At 40.5% G+C, this 25,220-nt stretch overlaps 1 protein-coding gene across 1 annotated transcript in view; it reads right to left on the reverse strand.

Annotated features, from left to right (window-relative positions):
- Positions 1-25,220, reverse strand: part of LOC128696874 (protein slit) — a gene marked incomplete in the record, with an annotated part of 659,908 nt that overhangs the window by 92,262 nt on the left and 542,426 nt on the right. The window contains 1 exon segment of the mRNA XM_070096038.1: positions 9,670-9,907. Within this exon segment, the coding sequence (XP_069952139.1) occupies positions 9,670-9,907 (238 nt within the window).

Below are 25,220 nucleotides of genomic sequence, written 5' to 3' on the forward strand. Positions count from 1 at the left end.
AGTGTTGCAACATGACTGCCCTGCATACCATCTAAAAGGGACCAGGAGGCACAGACCCCACAAGACAAACAGTAGTAGCTACGACAACCCAACTCCAGGTGATTTTTTAGTGGCAGGAAACGGATAAAGAAAATGGAAGGAAATAACAAAAATAGTCCACAACCTTGGAGGCGCAGCCAGTGGTCACCCATGGCCCTCCAGAATTACAACTACTGATGCCAATAACAAAATCCCCCCAACAAACACAGAATACAACCTCGTTCATATTTGCTAATATACAGGGCCTTAAGCCATCTACCAACAACAAAATACCTTTTATCAGTGGACTTCTAGAGGAGTCTAATGCAATGTTTGCAGCCTTCACAGAGACTCACACAAAAGATCACTTTGACAGTGAAATATGGATAAGTGGTTACAACCTTTTCAGATGCGACAGAATGAACAGGCAACAAGGGGGGTTGACCTATATGTCAAAGAGTCCCTCATCTGCACGGAGTTACTGAACACCACAAATGAGGTAGTTGAAGTTCTATCAATAAAGATCGAGAACCAAAACCTAGTCATTGTGGTTGTATAAAAGCCACCAGATGCAACCTCACAACAGTTCAAGGAACAGCTACTGAAAATTGATTACTGTCTGGAAAACCTTCCAGCTCCATCCCCAAACATCTTACTGCTTGGCGATTTCAACCTAAGGTGTACAAAATGGAAGAATGTAGCAAATAATGTGTACAAAATGGAAGAATGTAGCAAATAATGTTATAGCTGAAACAATCCCCGGGGGTAGCGCAAATGAACGGTCACACACACATGAGCTACTAAGCCTCTGCGAAAAACACACCTTAAGCCAGCAGATAGTGGACCAACAAGACTAGAAAACACACTTGACCTTATCTTCACAAATAATGAGGACCTGGTAAGAGACATAAGAATATCAAAAACAACTAATTCCGATCACAACCTAATCGAAGTCCAGACGTACATGCATAGGGGTCCTGATCAGCAGAATGCATGTACCTGTGAAGGTGTCTTCACAAAATACAACTTCAACAACAAGAACATCAACTGGGGCCAGGTAAACCATGTCCTAAATGAAACATGTTGGGAAGAGATCTTAAATGACATGGATCCAAACCAGTGCCTTGAAAGGATCAACTTCCTGGCAGCTGAAGCATGTTCTAGGCATATTCCCCTAAGAAAGAAGAGCAGGAGTAAACTGGAGAGAAAAAGATGCTCCCTCTACAGAAGATGACGAAGAGTCACTGAGCTCCTCAGGAGTGCTAGAATATCTGATACACGAAAGGAGGCGCTGACCCGGAAGTGGAAACTATCGAACTTAAGTTAAATGACTCTTACAGGAACCAGGAGAGACAGGAGGAGCTTAAAGCTATTAGTGAAATTGAAAGAAATACAAAATATTTCTTTTCATATGCCAAAAACAAGGCAAATACCACATCTAGTAACAGGCCCTTACTCAGACAGGATGGGACTTACACAGATGACAACAAGGAAATGAGGGAAATATTGAAATCCCAGTACGACTCTTTTTAGTGAACCACTAATCAGTCTGAGGATCGATGACCCAAATGATTTCATCATGAATGAGCCTCAAAACTCCATAAATGTATGCCAGATTTCCGACATTACCCTAACTCCGATAGATTTCGAAAAAGCCATTGACAACATGCCCATGCACTCAGCCCCGGGCCCAGACTCGTGGAACTCTGTTTTCATTAAGAACTGAAAGAAACCCCTCTCGCGTGCCCTAAGTACACTATGGAGGAGGAGCTTGGACATGGGTGAAATTCCAGTCACTTAAACAACGGATATAGCTCCACTCCATAAAGGTGGCAGCAAAGCATTAGCTAAGAACTATAGACCAATAGCTCTGACATCCCACATAATAAAAATCTTTGAAAGAGTGCTAAGAAGCAGGATTGCAAATCACCTGGATTCCCAAAATCTGCACAATCGGGCAACATGGGTTCAGGGCAGGTCACTCCTGCCTCTCACAACTACTGGATCACTATGATATGGCCTTGGATGCACTGAAGAAAATCAGAATGCAGATGTAATATACACAGACTTTAAAAAAGCATTTGACAAATGCGATCATGGTGTAATAGCCCATAAAATACATGCTAAAGGAATAACTGGGAAAGTGGGGAGATGGATCTTCAACTTCCTAACAAATCGAACAGAAAGAGTAGTGGTCAACAGAGTTAAATCAGAGGCTGCCATAGTGAAGAGCTCTGTTCCACAAGGCACAGTACTCGCCCCCATCTTTATTCCTCATCCTCATATCAGACATAGACGATGATATACATCACGGCACAGTATCATCCATTGCAGATGATACTAGGATCTGCATGAGGCTGTTATCTGCTGAGGACGTGGTTAACCTCCAAGAAGATATAAACAAAGTTTTCCAGTGGGAAATGGTAAACAATATGATGTTCAATGAGGACAAATTCCAACTACTCTGTTATGGAAAACTGGAGGAGATAATAACTAGAACAGAGTATACTACAGACCCTGGCCATACAGTAGAGTGGAAAAATAATGTAAGGGACCTGGGAGTAGTAATGTCTGAGGATCTCACTTTCAAGGATCACAACAGTGCCACGATTGCACATGCAAAGAAAATGATAGGATGGATAATGAGAATGTTCAAAACGAGAGATGCCAAGCCAATGATGATCCATTTCAAATCACTTGTTCTCTCTAGGCTGGAATACTGCTGTAAATTAACATCTTCATTCAAAGCTGATAAAATTGCAGATCTAGAGAATGTACAGAGATCCTCTACTGCACATATAAGTTCTGTCAAGCACCTTAACTACTGGGAACGCTTGGAAGCACTTGACTTGTACTCGTTGAAACGCAGGAGGGAGATATATATCATAATCTACACTTGGAAAATCCTGGAAGGAAGGGTCCCAAATCTGCATACAGAAATCACTCCCTACGAAAGTAAAAGACTGGGCAGGCGATGCAAAATGCCCCAAATTAAAAGTAGGGGCACCATTGGTACACTAAGGGAAAACACCATAAGTGTCCTGGGCGCAAGACTGTTCAACAGCTTCCCATCAAGCATTAGGGGAATTTCCTTCAATAGAGAGCTGGACAGATACCTAAAGTCAGTGCCGGATCAGCCGGGCTGTGGCTCGTACGTTGGACTGTGTGCGGCCAGCAGTAACAGCCTAGTTGATCAGGCCCTGATCCAACGGGAGGCCTGGTCATGGACCGGGCCGCGAGGGCGATGATCCCCGGAATAACCTCCAGGTAACCTCCAGGTAACCCCATTGCCCAGAATATTTTGAAAACTAAAAAAAATCATTTTTTTTTTTTAATGAAAATAAAGAGCACATTTTTCTAAGTGTTATAGGATAAAAAAAAAGATTAGGGTCAGTACTTACAGCGATATGAGGCCGAGAAGTTGGCACTGGATGCTCAGGTGATGGCAACATCAGTCCTGCCAGCAACATTGAATCCTGCTGCTTGCAGAAGTGTTGCCGATATACCTTTTTTTCTATTTTTCATATTATTTATATAATTTTTATGTTATGATAATTACAATTTATAGTAGTTCTTGTCATTTCATAACCAATCTTTGTTCTGACACTAGTATTAGGTACTGAAATTGTACTCAAATTGTCACAAACACTGACAAGTGGACATTTACACCTGCCTTGGCCATTTACTATTGTCTAGTAATATATACAAAGTATTTATAGGTCCCAGCAATGTTTTGGATATGTCTAAGTGTATAATAATAATGAGGAGGAGGATGAGGAGAAGCAGGAGGAGGAGGAGGAGGAGGAGGAGGAGGAGGAGAAGGAAAAGGAAGAGAAGAAGGAGGAGGAGAACGAGAATAATAATAATAATAATAAAATATTATAATAATAATAATAATAAAATATTATAATAATAAAATATTATAATAATAATAATAATAATAATAATAATAATAATAATATAATAATAATAATATAATAATAATAATAATAATAATAATAATAATAATAATAATAATAATAATGTGTGAGTGAGGTAAAAGTGTTGAATAATGATGAAAGTATTTTCTTTTTTGGGTCACCCTGCCTTGGTGGGAGACGGCCGACTTGTTAAAAAAAAATAAATATACAGTGGACCCCCGCATACCGTTGGCCTTACATAACATTAAATCCGCATATCGCTACATTTTATCGCTAAGATTTTGCCTCGCATACCGCTAAAAAACCCGCTCAACGCTGTTCGTCCGAGACGAGACGCGTCTATGTGCGGCCTGAGCCACGCTCACATGTTCCGCCGGTGGCATTGTTTACCAGCCAGCCTCCGCGGTAACATCCAAGCATACAATCGGAACATTTCGTATTATTACAGAGTTTTTGGTGATTTTATCTGCAAAATAAGTGACCATGGGCCCCAAGAAAGCTTCTAGTGCCAACCTTACAGCAATAAGGGTGAGAATTACTATAGAGATGAAGAAAAAGATAATTAATAAGTATGAAAGTGGAGTGCGTGTCTCCGAGCTGGCCAGTTTGTATAATAAACCCCAATCAACCATCGCTACTATTGGTGGTACAGCTGCTGCTTCTGCTGTACCACCATCAGCTGCTGCTGCTGCTGCTGCTACTGCACTGTCAGCTGCTGCTGCTGCTGTTGTACCACCGTCAGCTGCTGCTGCTGCTGCTGTAGTACCGTCTGCTGCTGCTGTAGTACCGTCTGCTGCTGCTGTAGTACCGTCTGCTGCTGCTGTAGCATCGTCTGCTGCTGCTGTAGCATCGTCTGCTGCTGCTGTAGCATCGTCTGCTGCTGCTGTAGCATCGTCTGCTGCTGCTGTAGCACTGTCAGCTGCTGCTGCTGCTGTACCACCGTCAGCTGCTGCTGCTGCTGTAGCACTGTCAGCTGCTGCTGCTGTAGCACCGTTGTTGGTGTGGCTTATTGAGAATACCAAGAAACAATTAACCCCAGAGGATTTGCCACCCAGGATAACCCAAAAAAAATCAGTGTCATCGAAGACTGTCTAACTTATTTCCATTGGGGTCCTTAATCTTGTCTCCCAGGATGCAACCCACACCAGTCGACTAACACCCAGGTGAACAGGGAAAAATGCCTGGAACTAGTGCTCATATTGGTGAATTTAAAGCCAGCAAAGGTTGGTTTGAGAGATTTAAGAATCGTAGTGGCATACACAGTGTGATAAGGCCTGTTCTGGAAGAAAATGCCAAACAGGACCTACAGTACTCAGGAGGAAAAGGCACTCCCAGGACACAGTGTCTCATCAGTCATTGCTGCATCTTCAACAAAAGGTGTCATTTATTCTTCATTTAGTAGAGTAGTACATGCACAATATATATTGTGCATGTACTACTCTACTATTGTGCATGTATCCTTCTCTTTGTGTGTAGGAAAATGTATATTTCATGTGGTAAAAATTTTTTTTCATACTTTTGGGTGTCTTGCACGGATTAATTTGATTTCCATTATTTCTTATGGGGAAAATTCATTTGCATAACGATAATTTCGCATAATGAGCTCTCTTGCTCGGATTAATGTCGCTATGCGGGGGTCCACTGTAATACGTAATAATAATAATAATAATACATAGTAATAATAATACATAGTAATAATAATACATAGTAATAATAATATATAGTAATAATAATTTTTTTTTTTTTCAACAAGTCGGCAGTCTCCCACCGAGGCAGGGTGACCCAAAAAAGAAAGAAAATCCCCAAAAAGAAAATACTTTCATCATCATTCAACACTTTCACCACACTCGCACATTATCACTGTTTTTCCAGAGGTGCTCAGAATACAACAGTCTAGAAGCATACACATATAAAGATACACAACATATCCCTCCAAACTGCCAATATCCCAAACCCCTCCTTTAAAGTGCAGGCATTGTACTTCCCATTTCCAGGACTCAAGTCCGACTATATGAAAATAACCGGATTCCCTGAATCCCTTCACTAAATATTACCCTGCTCACACTCCAACAGATCGTCAGGTCCCAAGTACCATTCGTCTCCATTCACTCCTATCTAACACGCTCACGCACGCTTGCTGGAAGTCCAAGCCCCTTGCCCACAAAACCTCCTTTACCCCCTCTCTCCAACCCTTTCGAGGACGACCCCTACCCCGCCTTCCTTCCCCTATAGATTTATATGCTTTCCATGTCATTCTACTTTGATCCATTCTCTTTAAATGACCAAACCACCTCAACAACCCCTCTTCTGCCCTCTGACTAATACTTTTATTAACTCCACACCTTTTCCTAATTTCCACACTCCGAATTTTCTGCATAATATTTACACCACACATTGCCCTTAAACAGGACATCTCCACTGCCTCCAACCGTCTCCTCGCTGCTGCATTTACCACCCAAGCTTCACACCCATATAAGAGTGTTGGTACTACTATACTTTCATACATTCCCTTCTTTGCCTCCATAGATAACGTTTTTTGACTCCACATATACCTCAACGCACCACTCACCTTTTTTCCCTCATCAATTCTATGATTAACCTCATCCTTCATAAATCCATCCGCCGACACGTCAACTCCCAAGTATCTGAAAACTTTCACTTCTTCCATACTCCTCCTCCCCAATTTGATATCCAATTTTTCTTTATCTAAATCATTTGACACCCTCATCACCTTACTCTTTTCTATGTTCACTTTCAACTTTCTACCTTTACACACATTCCCAAACTCATCCACTAACCTTTGCAATTTTTCTTTAGAATCTCCCATAAGCACAGTATCATCAGCAAAAAGTAACTGTCAATTCCCATTTTGAATTTGATTCCAAAAATTTAATCCCACCCCTCTCCCAAACACCCTAGCATTTACTTCCTTTACAACCCCATCTATAAATATATTAAACAACCATGGTGACATTACACATCCCTGTCTAAGACCTACTTTTACCGGGAAGTAGTCTCCCTCTCTTCTACACACCCTAACCTGAGCCTCACTATCCTCATAAAAACTCTTTACAGCATTTAATAACTTACCACCTATTCCATATACTTGCAACATCTACCACATTGCTCCTCTATCCACTATCATATGCCTTTTCTAAATCCATAAATGCAATAAAAACTTCCCTGCCTTTATCTAAATACTGTTCACATATATGCTTCAATGTAAACACTTGATCTACACATCCCCTACCCACTCTGAAACCTCCTTGCTCATCCACAATCCTACATTCTGTCTTACCTCTAATTCTTTCAATTATAACCCTACCGTACACTTTTCCTGGTATACTCAGTAAGCTTATTCCTCTATAATTTTTACATTATTCCTCTATAATTTTTACAGTCTCTTTTGTCCCCTTTCCCTTTATATAAAGGGACTATACATGCTCTCCGCCAATCCCTAGGTACCTTCCCCTCTTTCATACATTTATTAAACAAAAGTACCAACCACTCCAACACTATATCCCCCCCTGCTTTTAACATTTCTGTCATGATCCCATCAGTTCCAGCTGCTTTACCCCCTTTCATTTTACGTAATGCCTCACGTACCTCCCCCACACTTACATTCTGCTCTTCTTCACTCCTAAAAGATTGTATACCTCCCTGACCAGTGCATGAAATTACTGCCTCTGTTTCTTCCTTAACATTTAAAAGTTCCTCAAAATATTCTCGCCATCTACCTAATACCTCCATCTCCCCATCTACTAACTCCCCTGCTCTGTTTTTAACTGACAAATCCATACTTTCCCTAGGCTTTCTTAACTTGTTTAACTCACTCCAAATTTTTTTCTTATTTTCATTAAAATTTCTTGACAGTGCCTCTCCCACTCTATCATCTGCTCTCCTTTTGCACTCTCTCACCACTCTCTTTACCTTTCTTTTACTCTCCATATACTCTGCTCTTCTTATAACACTTCTGCTTTGTAAAAACCTCTCATAAGCTACCTTTTTCTCTTTTATCACACCCTTTACTTCATCATTCCACCAATCACTCCTCTTTCCTCCTGCCCCCACCCTCCTATAACCACAAACTTCTGCCCCACATTCTAATACTGCATTTTTAAAACTATTCCAACCCTCTTCAACCCCCCCACTACTCATCTTTGCACTAGCCCACCTTTCTGCCAATAGTCGCTTATATCTCACCCGAACTTCCTCCTCCCTTAGTTTATACACTTTCACCTCCCTCTTACTTGTTGTTGCCACCTTCCTCTTTTCCCATCTACCTCTTACTCTAACTGTAGCTACAACTAAATAATGATCCGATATATCATTTGCCCCTCTATAAACATGTATTTCTTATGGGGAAAATTCATTCGCATACCGAACATTTCGCATAACAATCAGCCCTCTTGCATGGATTAAAGTCACTATGCGGGGGTCCACTGTAATAATACGTAATGTTCCCTTGAAGCCTGAAAAACAAGCCTCAGTCTGCCCCTGACAGTGTCATGATAAGATGAGATAACATTAGATAACATCTCACATTTGATGAGCATATGCAAGGGTGCAGTGAAAAGACTTGATAAGATTAGATTAGATGTGACATTTGATGAGCATCCGCCCTGCTTTGTTCTCGCTGGTACACAAATATGTCTGTCTGTCTGTCTGTCTATTTGTCTATCAAACTCCCTGTCTATCTGTCTAGCTCTGTCTCAGAGAGTACCACAAGACTGCCATCATGTTCACTCATATCTTCAAGCAGAGTATATCCTAGGTAATTTACACTATGTATACTTGTATTTGTGTGTACCTGTAAGACAGACAGACAGAGACATTGAAAGAGATAGACAGAGACAGACAAATAGACAGACAGACAGAGACAAAGATAGACAGAGATAGAGAGAGACAGAGACAGATATAGACACAGAAACAAAGGGAGCCAGCCAGCCAGCCAGCCACGCAGTTGGCCAGCCAGCCAATCAGCCAGCCTGCTGAATAAGTATTATGTTCCAGAATTCTCTTTACTTAGGGCATAGGTGTTGCACATGGGTTATTATCGAGGTTTTTCTTATATTTCCTCGACCACTTACGGCGACATCCACCTCAAAGCCACTAAACTTGGGGTCAACATCACTTTCCTCTTAAAATGGGAGGGTTAATACTACATGAAATCAGCGAATCCCAGGTGTTTGCCACGCTGTTTGCTCTAGCTGGCGCTCATTTGAACTGGTGCTCCCACAAGGTATTAATGGTACCAGATTTTTTTAACACAGTGCACACTGAGTGTTATGACCCATTCTATGCTAACAAGGCATCTCAGGCCAATTGTGCTATACTTGAAGGCAGGAAAAATAAAACGTTTATATACGTTTGGGGCACTAGTGGTAAAAACGTATATATACGTTTGGACCGTTTACGGGTTAATTTGTTACCAGCCACAGAAGGGACACTGGCAGAGTACTATAATTAAGTGCAGCACATCATGGAATACCACAGTACATGTTCCCAATACATAAAATTTGGTCAAAACATTCAAAATATAAAATGAAACAAGTGCTTAAACATTTTACATTATACTAATGTTAATCAGTATTATACAATAAATCTCATCTACAATACACAATAAATCTTATCTACAAGTGAACTGTATAAAATGCCAAACTTCTCAACAAAATAGTTAATACTCTGAACTATTTTAAAAGATACACAAGATCTGTACATAAATGTTTACCTAAACATAGTTGAAGCTGGATGATTTCCCACATCATAGCTGATTCGAAGGCGACCTTTAAACACTTCCACAGCTAAGTGTTGTCTGTCTTTACCAATATACACAAGTACACCATTGGCAATGCGTGTTGTGAAACTGATGGTGACATTAATCGACGGTCTCACCGGAGGTGTGGTAAGCTGCACAAAACTACTCGAGTCAATGAAGTTCAGAGCTGTCATGTGTTGGCAATATTTACCTGAAACAACAAGAAATAAGAAGTATATAATAAAATGTATTTACATATGAATAAAAGTAGTGTAAGAATTCAAATTCAACATATGAAGGACATATATGGACACAAGATTTTCAATGCATGCATTTTTTTTGTTTACTGTCAGAAGAGACTTGGAAGTGTATATAGTAAGGTGCAACTTTCAATACATAATGTGTAGTCCATGCTAGCTGAGAATAATTAGCAACATATTTTAAGTGTGAATTTATAAAGCAGAAGTGATAAAATAGATAAAAGTATCAAGTGTTTGGGTTGTTTGCCGTATCATGGGAAAAAAATCCTGCTGACAGTGTGGAATAGGTGTTTATATTATCTATTAAAATTTGATATAAAGATTAAAATAATTTCTTCATTAAATACAAAGACTAGATATGTGCATGTGCAAAAATTAAAAGGCATCACTGATATAATTTGGGATTTTGAATTCGTGATCATTGACTTAGTCGCTGAATTAGTCAATTTAACAACTTTCTATTTGATCACCATCAGCACATCAGGTGCAATTTCTCGAAAAAATATTGTTTAGCGAGCTAAAATGTCAGACACTTATTAATGATAAAACAAAAACTTACCACTTAAAATGGAGTCAGGCTGTGCACCTGATTCATAATTGGAGATGAAAAAGTTGGTCATTATAAACTAATACAAAATTTTACTACAAATGACTGCCATTCTTCACTACACCATACATAAAGCTTTCAGACAATGATGTATTAATAATCACATAGTGACACTTATGATTTACAGAAACACTTAAGTGGTGTAACTTAAGTTTGTTATATCTTGCTGAAAACAGGATGTTAAAGCCTTGGTGCTATTTTAATGTCATTTAGAAGCCTTAAAAACCATGAGTATAATAAAAACCACATTGGGTTTCCTTAATAATATGAGCAGGGATCTGGCATCTAGGCTGGCGATTTGAACTGTGATACAAGTGCACTTCTGGCAAGACAAATATTGAATGAACGATAGTAAATGTTTCGATTTTGGATCACTACCTTGGTGGGAAACTGCCATGCAATAAAAAAGTACATATATAGAGGGGTGTTAATGTTGCAGTTTAAAAACTGTAGTGTAAAGCACCCTTCTGGCAAGACAATGATGGAGTGAATGATGGTGAAAGTTTTTCTTTTTCGGGCCACCCTGCCTTGGTGGGAATCGGCCAGTGTGATAATAAAAAAATAATAAAATTTTTATTTTATTATCACACTGGCCGATTCCCACCAAGGCAGGGTGGCCCGAAAAAGAAAAACTTTCACCATCATTCACTCCATCACTGTCTTGCCAGAAGGGTGCTTTACACTACAGTTTTTAAACTGCAACATTAACACCCCTCCTCCAGAGTGCAGGCACTGTACTTCCCATCTCCAGGACTCAAGTCCGGCCCGCTGGTTTCCCTGAACCCCCTCATAAATGTTACCTTGCTCACACTCCAACAGCACGTCAAGTATTAAAAACCATTTGTCTCCATTCACTCCTATCAAACACACTCATGCATACCTGCTGGAAGTCCAAGCCCCTCGCACACAAAACCTCCTTTACCCCCTCTCTCCAACCTTTCCTAGGCCGACCCCTACCCCGCCTTCCTTCCACTACAGACTGATACACTCTTGAAGTTATTCTGTTTCGCTCCATTCTCTCTACATGTCCGAACCACCTCAACAACCCTTCCTCAGCCCTCTGGACAACAGTTTTGGTAATCCCGCACCTCCTCCTAACTTCCAAACTACGAATTCTCTGCATTATATTCACACCACACATTGCCCTCAGACATGACATCTCCACTGCCTCCAGCCTTCTCCTCGCTGCAACATTCATCACCCATGCTTCACACCCATATAAGAGCGTTGGTAAAACTATACTCTCATACATTCCCCTCTTTGCCTCCAAGGACAAAGTTCTTTGTCTCCACAGACTCCTAAGTGCACCACTCACTCTTTTTCCCTCATCAATTCTATGATTCACCTCATCTTTCATAGACCCATCCGCTGACACGTCCACTCCCAAATATCTGAATACATTCACCTCCTCCATACTCTCTCCCTCCAATCTGATATTCAATCTTTCATCACCTAATCTTTTTGTTATCCTCATAACCTTACTCTTTCCTGTATTCACCTTTAATTTTCTTCTTTTGCACACCCTACCAAATTCATCCACCAATCTCTGCAACTTCTCTTCAGAATCTCCCAAGAGCACAGTGTCATCAGCAAAGAGCAGCTGTGACAACTCCCACTTTGTGTGTGATTCTTTATCTTTTAACTCCACGCCTCTTGTCAAGACCCTCGCATTTACTTCTCTTACAACCCCATCTATAAATATATTAAACAACCACGGTGACATCACACATCCTTGTCTAAGGCCTACTTTTACTGGGAAATAATTTCCCTCTTTCCTACATACTCTAACTTGAGCCTCACTATCCTCGTAAAAACTCTTCACTGCTTTCAGTAACCTACCTCCTACACCATACACTTGCAACATCTGCCACATTGCCCCCCTATCCACCCTGTCATACGCCTTTTCCAAATCCATAAATGCCACAAAGACCTCTTTAGCCTTATCTAAATACTGTTCACTTATATGTTTCACTGTAAACACCTGGTCCACACACCCCCTACCTTTCCTAAAGCCTCCTTGTTCATCTGCTATCCTATTCTCCATCTTACTCTTAATTCTTTCAATAATAACTCTACCATACACTTTACCAGGTATACTCAGCAGACTTATCCCCCTATAATTTTTGCACTCTCTTTTATCCCCTTTGCCTTTATACAAAGGAACTATGCATGCTCTCTGCCAATCCCTAGGTACCTTACCCTCTTCCATACATTTATTAAATAATTGCACCAACCACTCCAAAACTATATCCCCACCTGCTTTTAACATTTCTATCTTTATCCCATCAATCCCGGCTGCCTTACCCCCTTTCATTTTACCTACTGCCTCACGAACTTCCCCCACACTCACAACTGGCTCTTCCTCACTCCTACAAGATGTTATTCCTCCTTGCCCTATACACGAAATCACAGCTTCCCTATCTTCATCAACATTTAACAATTCCTCAAAATATTCCCTCCATCTTCCCAATACCTCTAACTCTCCATTTAATAACTCTCCTCTCCTATTTTTAACTGACAAATCCATTTGTTCTCTAGGCTTTCTTAACTTGTTAATCTCACTTCAAAACTTTTTATTATTTTCAACAAAATTTGTTGATAACATCTCACCCACTCTCTCATTTGCTCTCTTTTTACATTGCTTCACCACTCTCTTAACCTCTCTCTTTTTCTCCATATACTCTTCCCTCCTTGCATCACTTCTACTTTGTAAAAACTTCTCATATGCTAACTTTTTCTCCCTTACTACTCTCTTTACATCATCATTCCACCAATCGCTCCTCTTCCCTCCCGCACCCACTTTCCTGTAACCACAAACTTCTGCTGAACACTCTAACACTACATTTTTAAACCTACCCCATACCTCTTCGACCCCATTGCCTATGCTCTCATTAGCCCATCTATCCTCCAATAGCTGTTTATATCTTACCCTAACTGCCTCCTCTTTTAGTTTATAAACCTTCACCTCTCTCTTCCCTGATGCTTCTATTCTCCTTGTATCCCATCTACCTTTTACTCTCAGTGTAGCTACAACTAGAAAGTGATCTGATATATCTGTGGCCCCTCTATAAACATGTACATCCTGAAGTCTACTCAACAGTCTTTTATCTACCAATACATAATCCAACAAACTACTGTCATTTCGCCCTACATCATATCTTGTATACTTATTTATCCTCTTTTTCTTAAAATATGTATTACCTATAACTAAACCCCTTTCTATACAAAGTTCAATCAAAGGGCTCCCATTATCATTTACACCTGGCACCCCAAACTTACCTACCACACCCTCTCTAAAAGTTTCTCCTACTTTAGCATTCAGGTCCCCTACCACAATTACTCTCTCACTTGGTTCAAAGGCTCCTATACATTCACTTAACATCTCCCAAAATCTCTCTCTCTCCTCTGCATTCCTCTCTTCTCCAGGTGCATACACGCTTATTATGACCCACTTCTCGCATCCAACCTTTACTTTAATCCACATAATTCTTGAATTTACACATTCATATTCTCTTTTCTCCTTCCATAACTGATCATTTAACATTACTGCTACCCCTTCCTTTGCTCTAACTCTCTCAGATACTCCAGATTTAATCCCATTTATTTCCCCCCACTGAAACTCTCCTACCCCCTTCAGCTTTGTTTCGCTTAGGGCCAGGACATCCAACTTCTTTTCATTCATAACATCAGCAATCATCTGTTTCTTGTCATTCGCACTACATCCACGCACATTTAAGCATCCCAGTTTTATAAAGTTTTTCTTCTTCTCTTTTTTAGTAAGTGTCTACAGGAGAAGGGGTTACTAGCCCATTGCTCCCGGCATTTTAGTCGCCTCATACAACACGCATGGCTTACGGAGGAAAGATTCTTTTCCACTTCCCCATGGATAATAGAAGAAATAAAGAAGAACAAGAACTATTTAGAAAAAGGAGAAAAACCTAGATGTATGTATATATATATGCATGTGCGTGTCTGTGAAGTGTGACCAAAGTGTTAGTAGGAGTAGCAAGATATCCCTGTTATCTAGCGTGTTTATGAGACAGAAAAAGAAACCAGCAATCCTACCATCATGCAAAACAGTTACAGTGTGATAATAAAAAAATAATAAAATATAGATCTCATTATAGGATGGTAAACAGCAACCACCCAGGGAGGTACTACCATCCTGCCTAATAAGTGAAATAGAAACCTGTAATTGTTTACACAATGGCAGGATTGCTGGTGTCTTTTCTTTCTGTCTCAAACATGCTAAGTAACAGGTAGATCTTGGCACTTTTGCTCACACTTAGGTCACACCACATGTGCATGTACACATATGTATACACATTCATCTGAGTTTTCTTATATTTTCTTAATAGTTCTTCTACTATCAGTCCATTTAACTTTTGTACAATTAATCACTATATTCTCTCAGAATAGTCTTCACACTCAAATATTTTGTACTGCCCTTTATAAGTTTAATATTACAACCAGTGTATCACTTCCAGTACCAAGCAAATTAATTGTATTAGAAAGCTAACTATTCTCAGTCAACAACTTTAGTCATACTATAATACTATAACCAATTCAATATTGTGTCACCAAAATTGTACCATAACTAGAGTTAGAAACATCTCTAATACTATAACCAGTGCAATATTAAATCCTCAAAATTGTACCATACCAAGAGTTAACTGAATCTCTGTCTTTTATAATTACTTGTTACAATCCATTAGCTAGTAAGATTAATTAGTTTCGTATCATATTAAGTTTAGCATAATACTTTGTTCTTAAGTGAATTATTATTATTATTATTATAATCAAAAAGAAGCGCTAAGCCACAAGGTTCTTAAGTGAAGATATAGAATCACACTCCATCTTATGATTACAAGCATAGATCCTGATATCAACCTCTTATTTAATGACCTATATGAATCTAACAGCAACTGTAATTATTACACTGCAGAGCAAGCAAAGACACTACTCAGAGCCAGCAATAACATAACTATATCTTTAATTACAATGTCAGATCTTTAAGCAAACATTACAATGACCTCACAGCATTACTAAATTCCCTGCATGCCAGTATGTCTATCATTACACTCACCGAAACCTGGCTAAAGCCTGATACTTCAGATATCTAAGCCATTCCTGGTTATACAGCCATACACAACTGTAGACCAGACCAGCAATGGGGAAGGAACAGCTATATACTACTCAGACCAACTTGAATGTATCAGCAATACATGCCCAAGGGATGAACATGGAGAATATATTATAGCTAAATTTAAATCCAAAGACCTATAGAAACCTCTCACAGTGATAAACACCTACAGAGTACCACAGTCAAACATTTACCAATTTAGTGTGAAATTAGGAAGCATGATATCTGATACACACATGAGCAAAGACCACTTGCTACTTCAATACAAATCTCCTGCATGACCAGGACCCACAAGTAACTGAATTCACAAACACTGAGCAGCTGCTTGCTGCTACCAACAGTAACAAAACCTACAAGAATCTCAGAGACAATTACCTCCTTATTAGACCACATGTGGACAAACACCATATCCCTTTTAAAATCAGGCATAATCACAGATAACACCACAGACCACTACCCTACCTTTCTCATAACCAACCTAGGTAAACTGCCCCAAGAAACTACTAAAGCTACCTTCAGATTACATAATGACACAGCTACTAATAGCTTTATAACAGCAATGACAAACACAGACTGGCACAACGAGCTAGAAATCTATACAGAAACTGATGAAAGTACACCTGTCATCCGACTTACGACCGAGCTTGGTTCTGGCCAACTGGCCGTAAGTCAAAATGGACGTAAGTCGAACCTTACTACTGAATATCAACATCATATTTTTGTAATGACTATTTTATTCTGGTACAGTGGACCCTCGCCTAACGATATTAATCCGTTGCTGATAGCTCAACGTTAGGCGAAATTATCGTTAGCCAAATTAATTTTCCCATAAGAAATAATGGAAATCGAATTAATCCATTCCTGACACCCCAAAGTATGAAAAAAAAATTTTTACCACATGAAATATTAATTTTAATACACACAAACTGAAGAAGATATGTACAATTACATGATACTTACCTTTATTGAAGATCTGGTGATGACTGATGGGATGGGAGGAGGGGAGTGTGTGGATGGTGTTAATGTTTAGAAGGGGAATCCCCTTCCATAAGGACTTGAGGTGTCAAGTCCTTTTCTGGGGGTTACTTCCCTTCTTCTTTTAATGCCACTAGGACCAGCTTAAGAGTCACTGGACCTCTGTCGCACAACATATCTGTCCATAGAGCTCTGTACTTCCCGTTCCTTTAAGATTTGTCTAAAATGGGCCATAACATTGTCATTGTAATAGTCACCAGCACGGCTTGCAATAGCTGTGTTAGGGCGATTTTCATCCATAAAGGTTTGCAGTTCAACCCACTTTGCACACATTTCCTTAATCTTTGAAGTAGGCACACTGGATTCCACAACTGGCATAGGCGTCTCAGGGTTAGCCCCAAACCCTTCAAAATATTTCTTAATTTCCATACCAATTCTCACCCTTTTTATCACAGGGTTGGCACTAGAAGCTTTCTTGGGGCCCATGGTGATTTATTTTGCAGGTGCAATCACTAAAAACACTGATAATATGAAATGTTCCAATTGTATGTTTGGATGCGACCGTGGTGGCTGGCTTGTAAACACTGGCACCCATGGGACAAGTGAGGCACATTCAGGCCACACGTGGACGGGTCTCAAATGGAACGAATCGCGTTGGGCAAGTTTTTTTAGCGCTAGCCGAGGCAAAATTTTTGCGTTAAAATGTATCGCTAGGCGGATTTAACGTTATGCGATGCATTCGTTAGGCGAGGGTCCACTGTATTTCATTTTTTACATTACTTTTTATGCTGTTAGTACTGTGTTTTATACTATAAGATTTAGGATAAACACTATGTACATCACAAACAGTTGTTCATTTCCTAGAAATTTGGCGTACAAAACATGGTCGTAAGTCAAGTGGTCGTATGTGGAGCAGGTCGTAAGTCAGATGGTAGGTGTATTAATAATTTTCTAGAAAAGACCCAATACCTCTATAACATGCATTGCCCTAAAAAAAAAAACAGATCACAGCTAAGAGACTGAACAGTTCCTGGCTAACACCCAACATCCTCAAATTCGTTAATATAAAGCACCTATATGAAAAACAGTACAGAATGGGGCAACAACCAGAGACCAAACTAAACATTACTCGTCAATCCTAACCAGCTTGATAAGGTCAAAAAAATTGTATTATGAGAACAGATTACATAACTTAAGAGGTGATATAAAAAAGACCTGGAAAACATTATCTGAAATTCTAGGAACCAAAAAGATATCCAAAAACAGAACAATCAAACTAACAAAACCTGATGAGCCCCTACTCTCACTGACTGAAACAGCTAACAGACTCAATGTTTTCTTCTCCACCATAGGAAAAAACCTAGCGAGCATAATCCCAACCTCAAACACCCTTCCAAAAGACTAACTTACTGGCTCCTACCCAAATACAGTGGAGCCCCGGTTTACGATCAGCTCCCAATGTGACCAATTATGTAAGTGTATTTATGTAAGTGCGTTTGTATGTGTATGTTTGGGGGTCTGAAATGGACTAACCTAAATCACAATATTCCTTATGGGAACAAATTCGGTCAGTACTGGCACCTGAACATACTCCTGGAATGAAATAATATCGTAAACCGGGGGTCCACTGTACACTATTCCTAGCTATGACCAACCCAACAGAAGTCTCACTTTTCATCAACACACCAAAAAACAAGGCAGAGATTTAAATAACTTACCACCTTTTATGTGCAAAAGAAGCTTCCCAAGTACTGTCACCAATTACTGCAACAGTAACAATTCCATCGAATCCTCCACCTTCCCAGCAATTCTCAAAATAATGAGGGTCACCCCGATCCACAAAGGAGGAGATCAAGCAGACCTGAATAACTACAGGCCAATCTCTAACTTACCCCTTCTCTCTAAAATCTTTGAAAAATTAATTTAAAGGCAGATCTATTCCTACCTTGTCTCCCAAAATATACTCAACCTGTCAGTTTGGATTCAGGCCCAATAAAAACATGAATGATGCTATTATATACATGCTAGAACTAATATACACTGCTTTCGAGAAAAAAGAAGCCCCACTGGGAATCTTCATCGATTTATGTAAAGCTTTTGATACAGTTGACCACGATTTGTTGTACATAAAATTAACACACTATGGTATAAGAGGGCACTCCCTCAACTACCTAAAATCATACCTTCACAACAGAAGCCAATATGTGTACACAAATGGAGCTAACTCTTCCACACAACCCATTACAGTCGGCATCCCGCAGGGAAGTGTTCTTGCCCCACTTCTCTTTCTCATTTATATCAATGACCTACCAAATGCATCTCAACTACTCAAACCCATATTATTTGCAGATGACACTACATATGTCTTCTTTCACCCAAGCCCAGTCATACTAGCCAACACTGTAAATGCTGAATTACAGAAAATATCTACCTGGATGATGACTAATAAGGTTACTCTCAATATTGACAAAACCTATTTCATTCAGTTTGGAAAAAGAGCTACAAATGTTCCACTTAACATAATGATAAACAGATCACCTGTCACAGTAAAGGTTCTCTGTACACTCTAGATCTTCAATTTCACCTGCTTTGAATGGAGTTGTTAATGTACAGCAGTATTCCAGCCTAGAGAAAGCTAGTGATTTGAAAATGCCAACTCATTGGCATTAAATATAAACGCACGCTCACAACTGTGTTCACTGATTGCTGACAAACTTTGAGAAGAAGAGATGGCACATCGGACTCCTCCCTCTACGGGAGCTAGGGCAAAAACTATGTTCTCGCAGGAGGAAGATGATACACCTACGGAGCAAAATGGTCAGCATAGTGCAGCTGGGTTGTCTCGAGGTGAATCAGCGTCGTTGGCACTTGAGTTGGCAAAAATCAATCTTGAGCAAACTAGGGAACAGAGAGCATTCGCAAGGGAAGAACTTGATAGGGAAAGAGAAAGGAGGCAGTTTTCGCATTCTGTAAATTATTTTAGTTTACAGAAAGCAGTACAGCTTGTCCCCCGCTTTAATGAGGCCGAACCAGAAAAATTTTTCGAAAGCTTCGAAAATCAGGCTCAAGCCTTGAGGTGGCCGGAACAGCATTGGGCATCGTTGGTTCATACAGCATTGTTTGGTAAGGCACAGGAATTTACGTCAGTATTAAATGACGCTGAATTTTCTGATTATAAAGTAGTGAAGACCACAGTGTTGGGAGCATATACATGCATCCCAGCTAAGTACCGTAAGCTTTTCAAACTAAGCAGGAGGCAGCTTTGTCAATCCCTGGTGGATTTTGTAAGACAGCAAACCAAAGCTTTTACCAGCTGGTATAAAGCAAGTGGTGTCTCTACCTTTGAGGAGCTGGTACAGTTTATTCTGATTGATAACCTGCTGGAGTCTGTGGGACCAGAGGTTCGAGTCTTTCTGCAGGATCGTGACTTAACCACTGCATTGGAGGCAGCCAGGTTGACTGATACCTTCGAAACTAACAGCTCCTTGTCCGAGTGGTCCCGTCTCTCTTTTCAACAGCCTGGCATGAGCAGAGATCGTCAACCTTGGAGAATGAAGTGCCAGCCAGAGGGAGAACGTCTACGTCAGCCAACTAAGTCACCTGGTGAGCCGCGCTTCTCAACTTATGGTCCACCTGCTGAGAGACAAACTACTCATGGTGCATCTCGACAACAGTATCCAGAGAGACATCAGCCAGAGCGACACCAGTTGCAACGTCCACAGGGAGTAAAGGGCAAGCCTGTCGTCTGCTTCCTCTGTAACAAAGTAGGTCATATCCGTCCCAACTGCCCCCAAATGCAAAAAGTTCTCATCATAGTTTTTAACGTCTAATTGGAACTTTCCTTCCTCTAATCAAACCCATTACCTCATTCCCCAGGCATTGTATGACCCCTGTTTGTTTTGCAATTCCCATGTGCAGTATTAATACTAAAGCTATTCTCAAAGTTTTAACCAAATTTACTTCTTGTTTTGGCATTCCTAAAACTATTCAAAGTGATCAAGGTACATGTACTAACTTCACTGCCAAAGCATTTAGGGAAGCATTAACTAGGCTAGGGATAATCCACAACTTATCCACTGCCTATCATCCTCAGTCCCAAGGCGCCTTGGAAAGATTCCATCAGACGTTAAAAACTATGATGAGAACTTTTTGCATGCATTTTCCTACAGACTGGGATGAATCACTACCTTTGTTGCTGTTCTCAGTACGAGAGACGGTGCAAGAGTCTACAGGGTATAGTCCGTTTGAGCTGATCTTTGGGCACAATGTACGAGGTCCTCTTCGGGTGCTCAAAGAAGGATGGATGGGAGAAGACGTTAGCTCAACACTCTACAACCCGTCTTCAAGGTTGCAGGTGGCACGTCAGTTAGCCAAGGCTAACCTAAAGACAGCTCAAAGTAAGATGAAACAGAGGTATGACAAAAGTGCACAATTCCGCTCCTTCCATCCAGGAGACAAGGTGTTGGTGCAGGAACCTATACCTGGCCACACCTTGAAAGCTAGATTTACGGGACCTATGCAGATTGTAAGTAGATTATCTGATGTAAATTATGTGGTAGCTCCCACTGATAAGACCTCAAAAACTAAAACTTACCACATTAATCAATTAAAATCTTTTCATACACCAGATAAAGTCCCAGTAATGACTCTGTCCTCTACCTCTGAGGACGACTCTGATTCTTTGCACTCTATCTCTGAAATTAATGTTAAACTTTCAAATTCTGTCCTCCTCAAGGATCCTAGCCCTTTAATGGAGGGACTATCTGAAACGCAAGCAACAAGTTTAACCGAGCTTCTACAGTCATATCCTAATATTTTTTCGAATGTGCCGAAAAAATGTACGTTAGGTTATCATGATGTAGATGTGGGAAACTAAACCAATTAAACTCTCCCCCTACAGAGCTAATCCTGAAAAGCAGAGGCTACTTCAGCAGGAAGTAGAATTTCTGTTAGAGCATGGTTTAGTGGAGGAGTCATCTAGTCCATGGGCTTCACCGTGCATCCTTGTTAAGAAGGCTGATGGAGGGTTTCGTATGTGTACAGGCTACCGTAAGGTGAATGAGGTCACAATTACAGATGCTTACCCTCTTCCTCGTCTGGATGACATAATCGACTTTGTGGGCAAGGCTACTTTTGTGTCCAAGTTAGATCTCCTTAAAGGTTACTATCAGGTACCTTTGACGGATAGGGCGAAGGAAATCTCTGCCTTCGTAATTCCAGAAGGTCATTATCAATACACAGTTACCCTCTTCGGAATGAAAAATTCCCCCTCTTCATTCCAGAAACTTATCCATCAGGCTATTAAAGGACTTTAAGGCATGGCAGCATACCTAGATGATATTGTTGTGGTGTCTGAGACTTGGGATCAACACCTACTTAGACTTAAGGCTCTTTTTGAGACCTTTCAGAGTTCCCATTTAACAGTTAATTTATCTAAATCTTCCTTTGGCCAGGCCACTATCACTTTTCTAGGCCATGAAGTAGGTAGTGGTAAAGTTGCACCTAAACTTGCTAAAGTTCTTGCTATTAAAGATTATCCAGTTCCCCATGATAGGAAATCTCTTCAATGTTTCCTAGGCATGATAGGATTTTACAGAAGATTCTGTAAGAATTTCTCAGATATTGTAGCCCCTCTTACCTCCCTTACCAGTCACAAAGTTCCCTTTAATTGGACCCCAGATTGTCAACAGTTTTTTAACAAAGCAAAAAGAATATTGTGTACTGCACCCATTCTTTTGTCTCCAGACTTCTCCAAACCTTTTTCATTACAGGTTGATGCTTGTGAGTCTGGGGTTGGGGCAGTACTATTACAAAACGAGAATGAGGAGTTGCAGCCTGTAGCTTATTATTCTGCTAAGTTACAGCCGCATCAGAGGGCTTACTCTACCATTGAAAAAGAAGCCCTTGCGCTGGTACTGGCTTTGGAGCATTTCGATGTTTATGTGGGCCAGACATCGCAGGTAGTCACCGTCTACAGTGATCACAATCCTCTAGTATATCTCCAAGCCATGAAGAACCACAACACAAGGCTCATGCGTTGGGCTATACGACTGCAACCCCATTCCATCAGAATTAATATTGCCGGCAAAGAAAATATGTTGGCAGACTCTTTATCTAGAGTTTAATTTTTTTTTTTTACTTAGGTTACTTGTGGTAACCCTTTCCACGCTCTTTTTTTTTATCCCCTGGTGTGGGGTTTTTTTTTAGTGAGGGGATGGGGGCTACCGTCCGCCTGTATCTTGGACCTATGCTAGCCCGACTGACTGCTGTCTCACTCTGAGTTTTGGGTTTGGCTTTTTGTCACGAGAAAAGCTGAGTTCTATCTAAGAGTTGGATGGTGGAGAAGAAAGGCGGTCCCATTTTGTGCCATGGCGGCACGGTTACCACTGGAAGGTGGCAGCCTAATCCTGAGCCTTCTCGGGGTGGGGGTGTGGCATGCAAAGAGTACGTAACCTTTATTCGGCGCATGTACACACCGTCATTTACAGGCTATCTCCCCCAACCAGCGAACCAGGTTGCTGAGAGTTGATGATGGGGCCCCGTCGTTCAACTAGTGACCAGGTTCCAGCCAATAAGATGATGGTTTTGGCAATCGCAGAGGTTATGTGGGTACCACTCTCCTGTCTGCCCTTGTCATTCCCATTCTAGAGCTGGTTGAAGCACGGTCTGCTATCTTGTGGCTTCTATTTCTGCCTTGCTTACCGTGGAGTGCACTAATACTTATCACTGTACATAGTGTACATATTGCTGTTCTAAATTGGTGAAGGATAATACAAGTCTAAACTTTTTCTGCTGTGTTTATTTTGCTCCCTTTACACCCAGGATAACAGGCCATTTGGACTCCTGGGTTGTAATAGATTGGCACGTCTTGTTTGGAACATTCTCATTATCCATCCTATCATTTTCTTTGCAGTTCTGATCATGGCACCATTATGATCCTTGAAAGCGACATCCTCAGACATTACTACTCCCAGGTTCCTCACATTATTTTTTCACTCTATTGTATGATCAGAGTTTGTAGTATACTCAGTTCTAATTATTATCTCATCCAGTTTTCCATAATGGAGTAGCTGGAATTTGTCTTCATTGAATATCATATTGTTTTCTATTGCTCATTGGAAAACTTGGTTTATGTCTTCTTGGAGGTTAACCATGTCCTCAATATATGATAGTCTCATGCAGTAAGTAAAGTATCAACTGCAAAGGATGACACAGTGCTGTGGATTACATATCTGTCAATGTCTGATATGAGGATGAGGAACAGGATGGGGGAAGAATACCATGCCTTGTTGAACCAGAGCATTTCACTACCACAGCTTCCAATTTAACTCTGTTTACCACTACAGGAAGCCCTCCACATTTGCGAGGGATGGGGGATCAAGAATCTCGCAAATCTTGAAAATTCACGACTGTCTGGTGAGCAAATATGATGTAGGGAAATATAATAATACTGAAGTGTAGCATTCATGATGGTGCAATAGAGCACACTGTACTTTTTACATTAAATAATTTTCCAATGGCAGAATAGCCAAAATAACCTGCCCTACACTTGTCTAGCAATTTCACCTTCTCTTCCAGATGCATGACTTTCTTTGAGTGCTTAGGGGTTGGATCATCAATAGTGGTTGCTGCTCGCTTGGGGGCCATACTTGCACCACCATACAAACACACGTGTATGGTAGGACACAAACAGTAACCGGACAATGACCGAGTAGCGGACTGGTGGGCTACCGGTTCAAGGGGTAAAAGGGAGGGTAGTAGGGAAGCGGTGGGAAGTGTTTTCCCATAATTTTTTCCTGCATTTGTTTGGTAGATATGATTGGGTGGCTGGGCATTTGCAAATGTTTAAAGCTTGTGAAAGTGAAACTTGCAAAAGTGGAGGGCTAGCTGTACTCTGTGTTCGATTGGTTAGAAAGCTGAAGAGCCATCTCCCCACTTTGCCAGTTATTCCTTCAGAACGCTCACGTGTTCCTGAGTCAGTGTAGCTGTGTCGCTGGTCGAGTGAGGAAGCTTCTGCTCATTCATCCAAACATTTTGCAATAAATCAATGCTTTTCTTTGTTGTTTGCTAAGTGCAACTGCAAAATAAGCAAGCATGGCCCCAAAGAAAGTTCCTAGTAAAGTTCCTGTGGTAAAGAGAGTGAGAAACACTATGGAACTTAAGAGAGAAGTGACTGAAAAATTTGAGTGGTATGCGAGTGTTGGAACTTGCCAGGATGTATGGGAAAAACAAATCTACCATCACTTCCATCCTGACAAAGAAAGAACAAATCAAGGAAGCTGATGTTGCGAAAGGAGTAAATGTGATAACGAAACAAAGGTCACCGATAATGAAAGATATGGAAAAGTTATTATTGTTGTGGATCAAGGAAAAACAATTAGCGGGAGAGTGTTGTGGAGTCGGTGATTTGTGAGAAGGCAAAGCAGTTGTATGCAGATCTTGTAGATAAAATGCCTGGAACAAGTGCTGCTGTTAGTGAATTTAGGGCCAGCAAATGCTGGTTTGAGAGATTTAAGAAGTGTAGTGGCATACACAGTGT

Source organism: Cherax quadricarinatus, chromosome 52, assembly GCF_038502225.1.
Source record: "Cherax quadricarinatus isolate ZL_2023a chromosome 52, ASM3850222v1, whole genome shotgun sequence".
NCBI lineage: Eukaryota > Metazoa > Arthropoda > Malacostraca > Decapoda > Parastacidae > Cherax > Cherax quadricarinatus.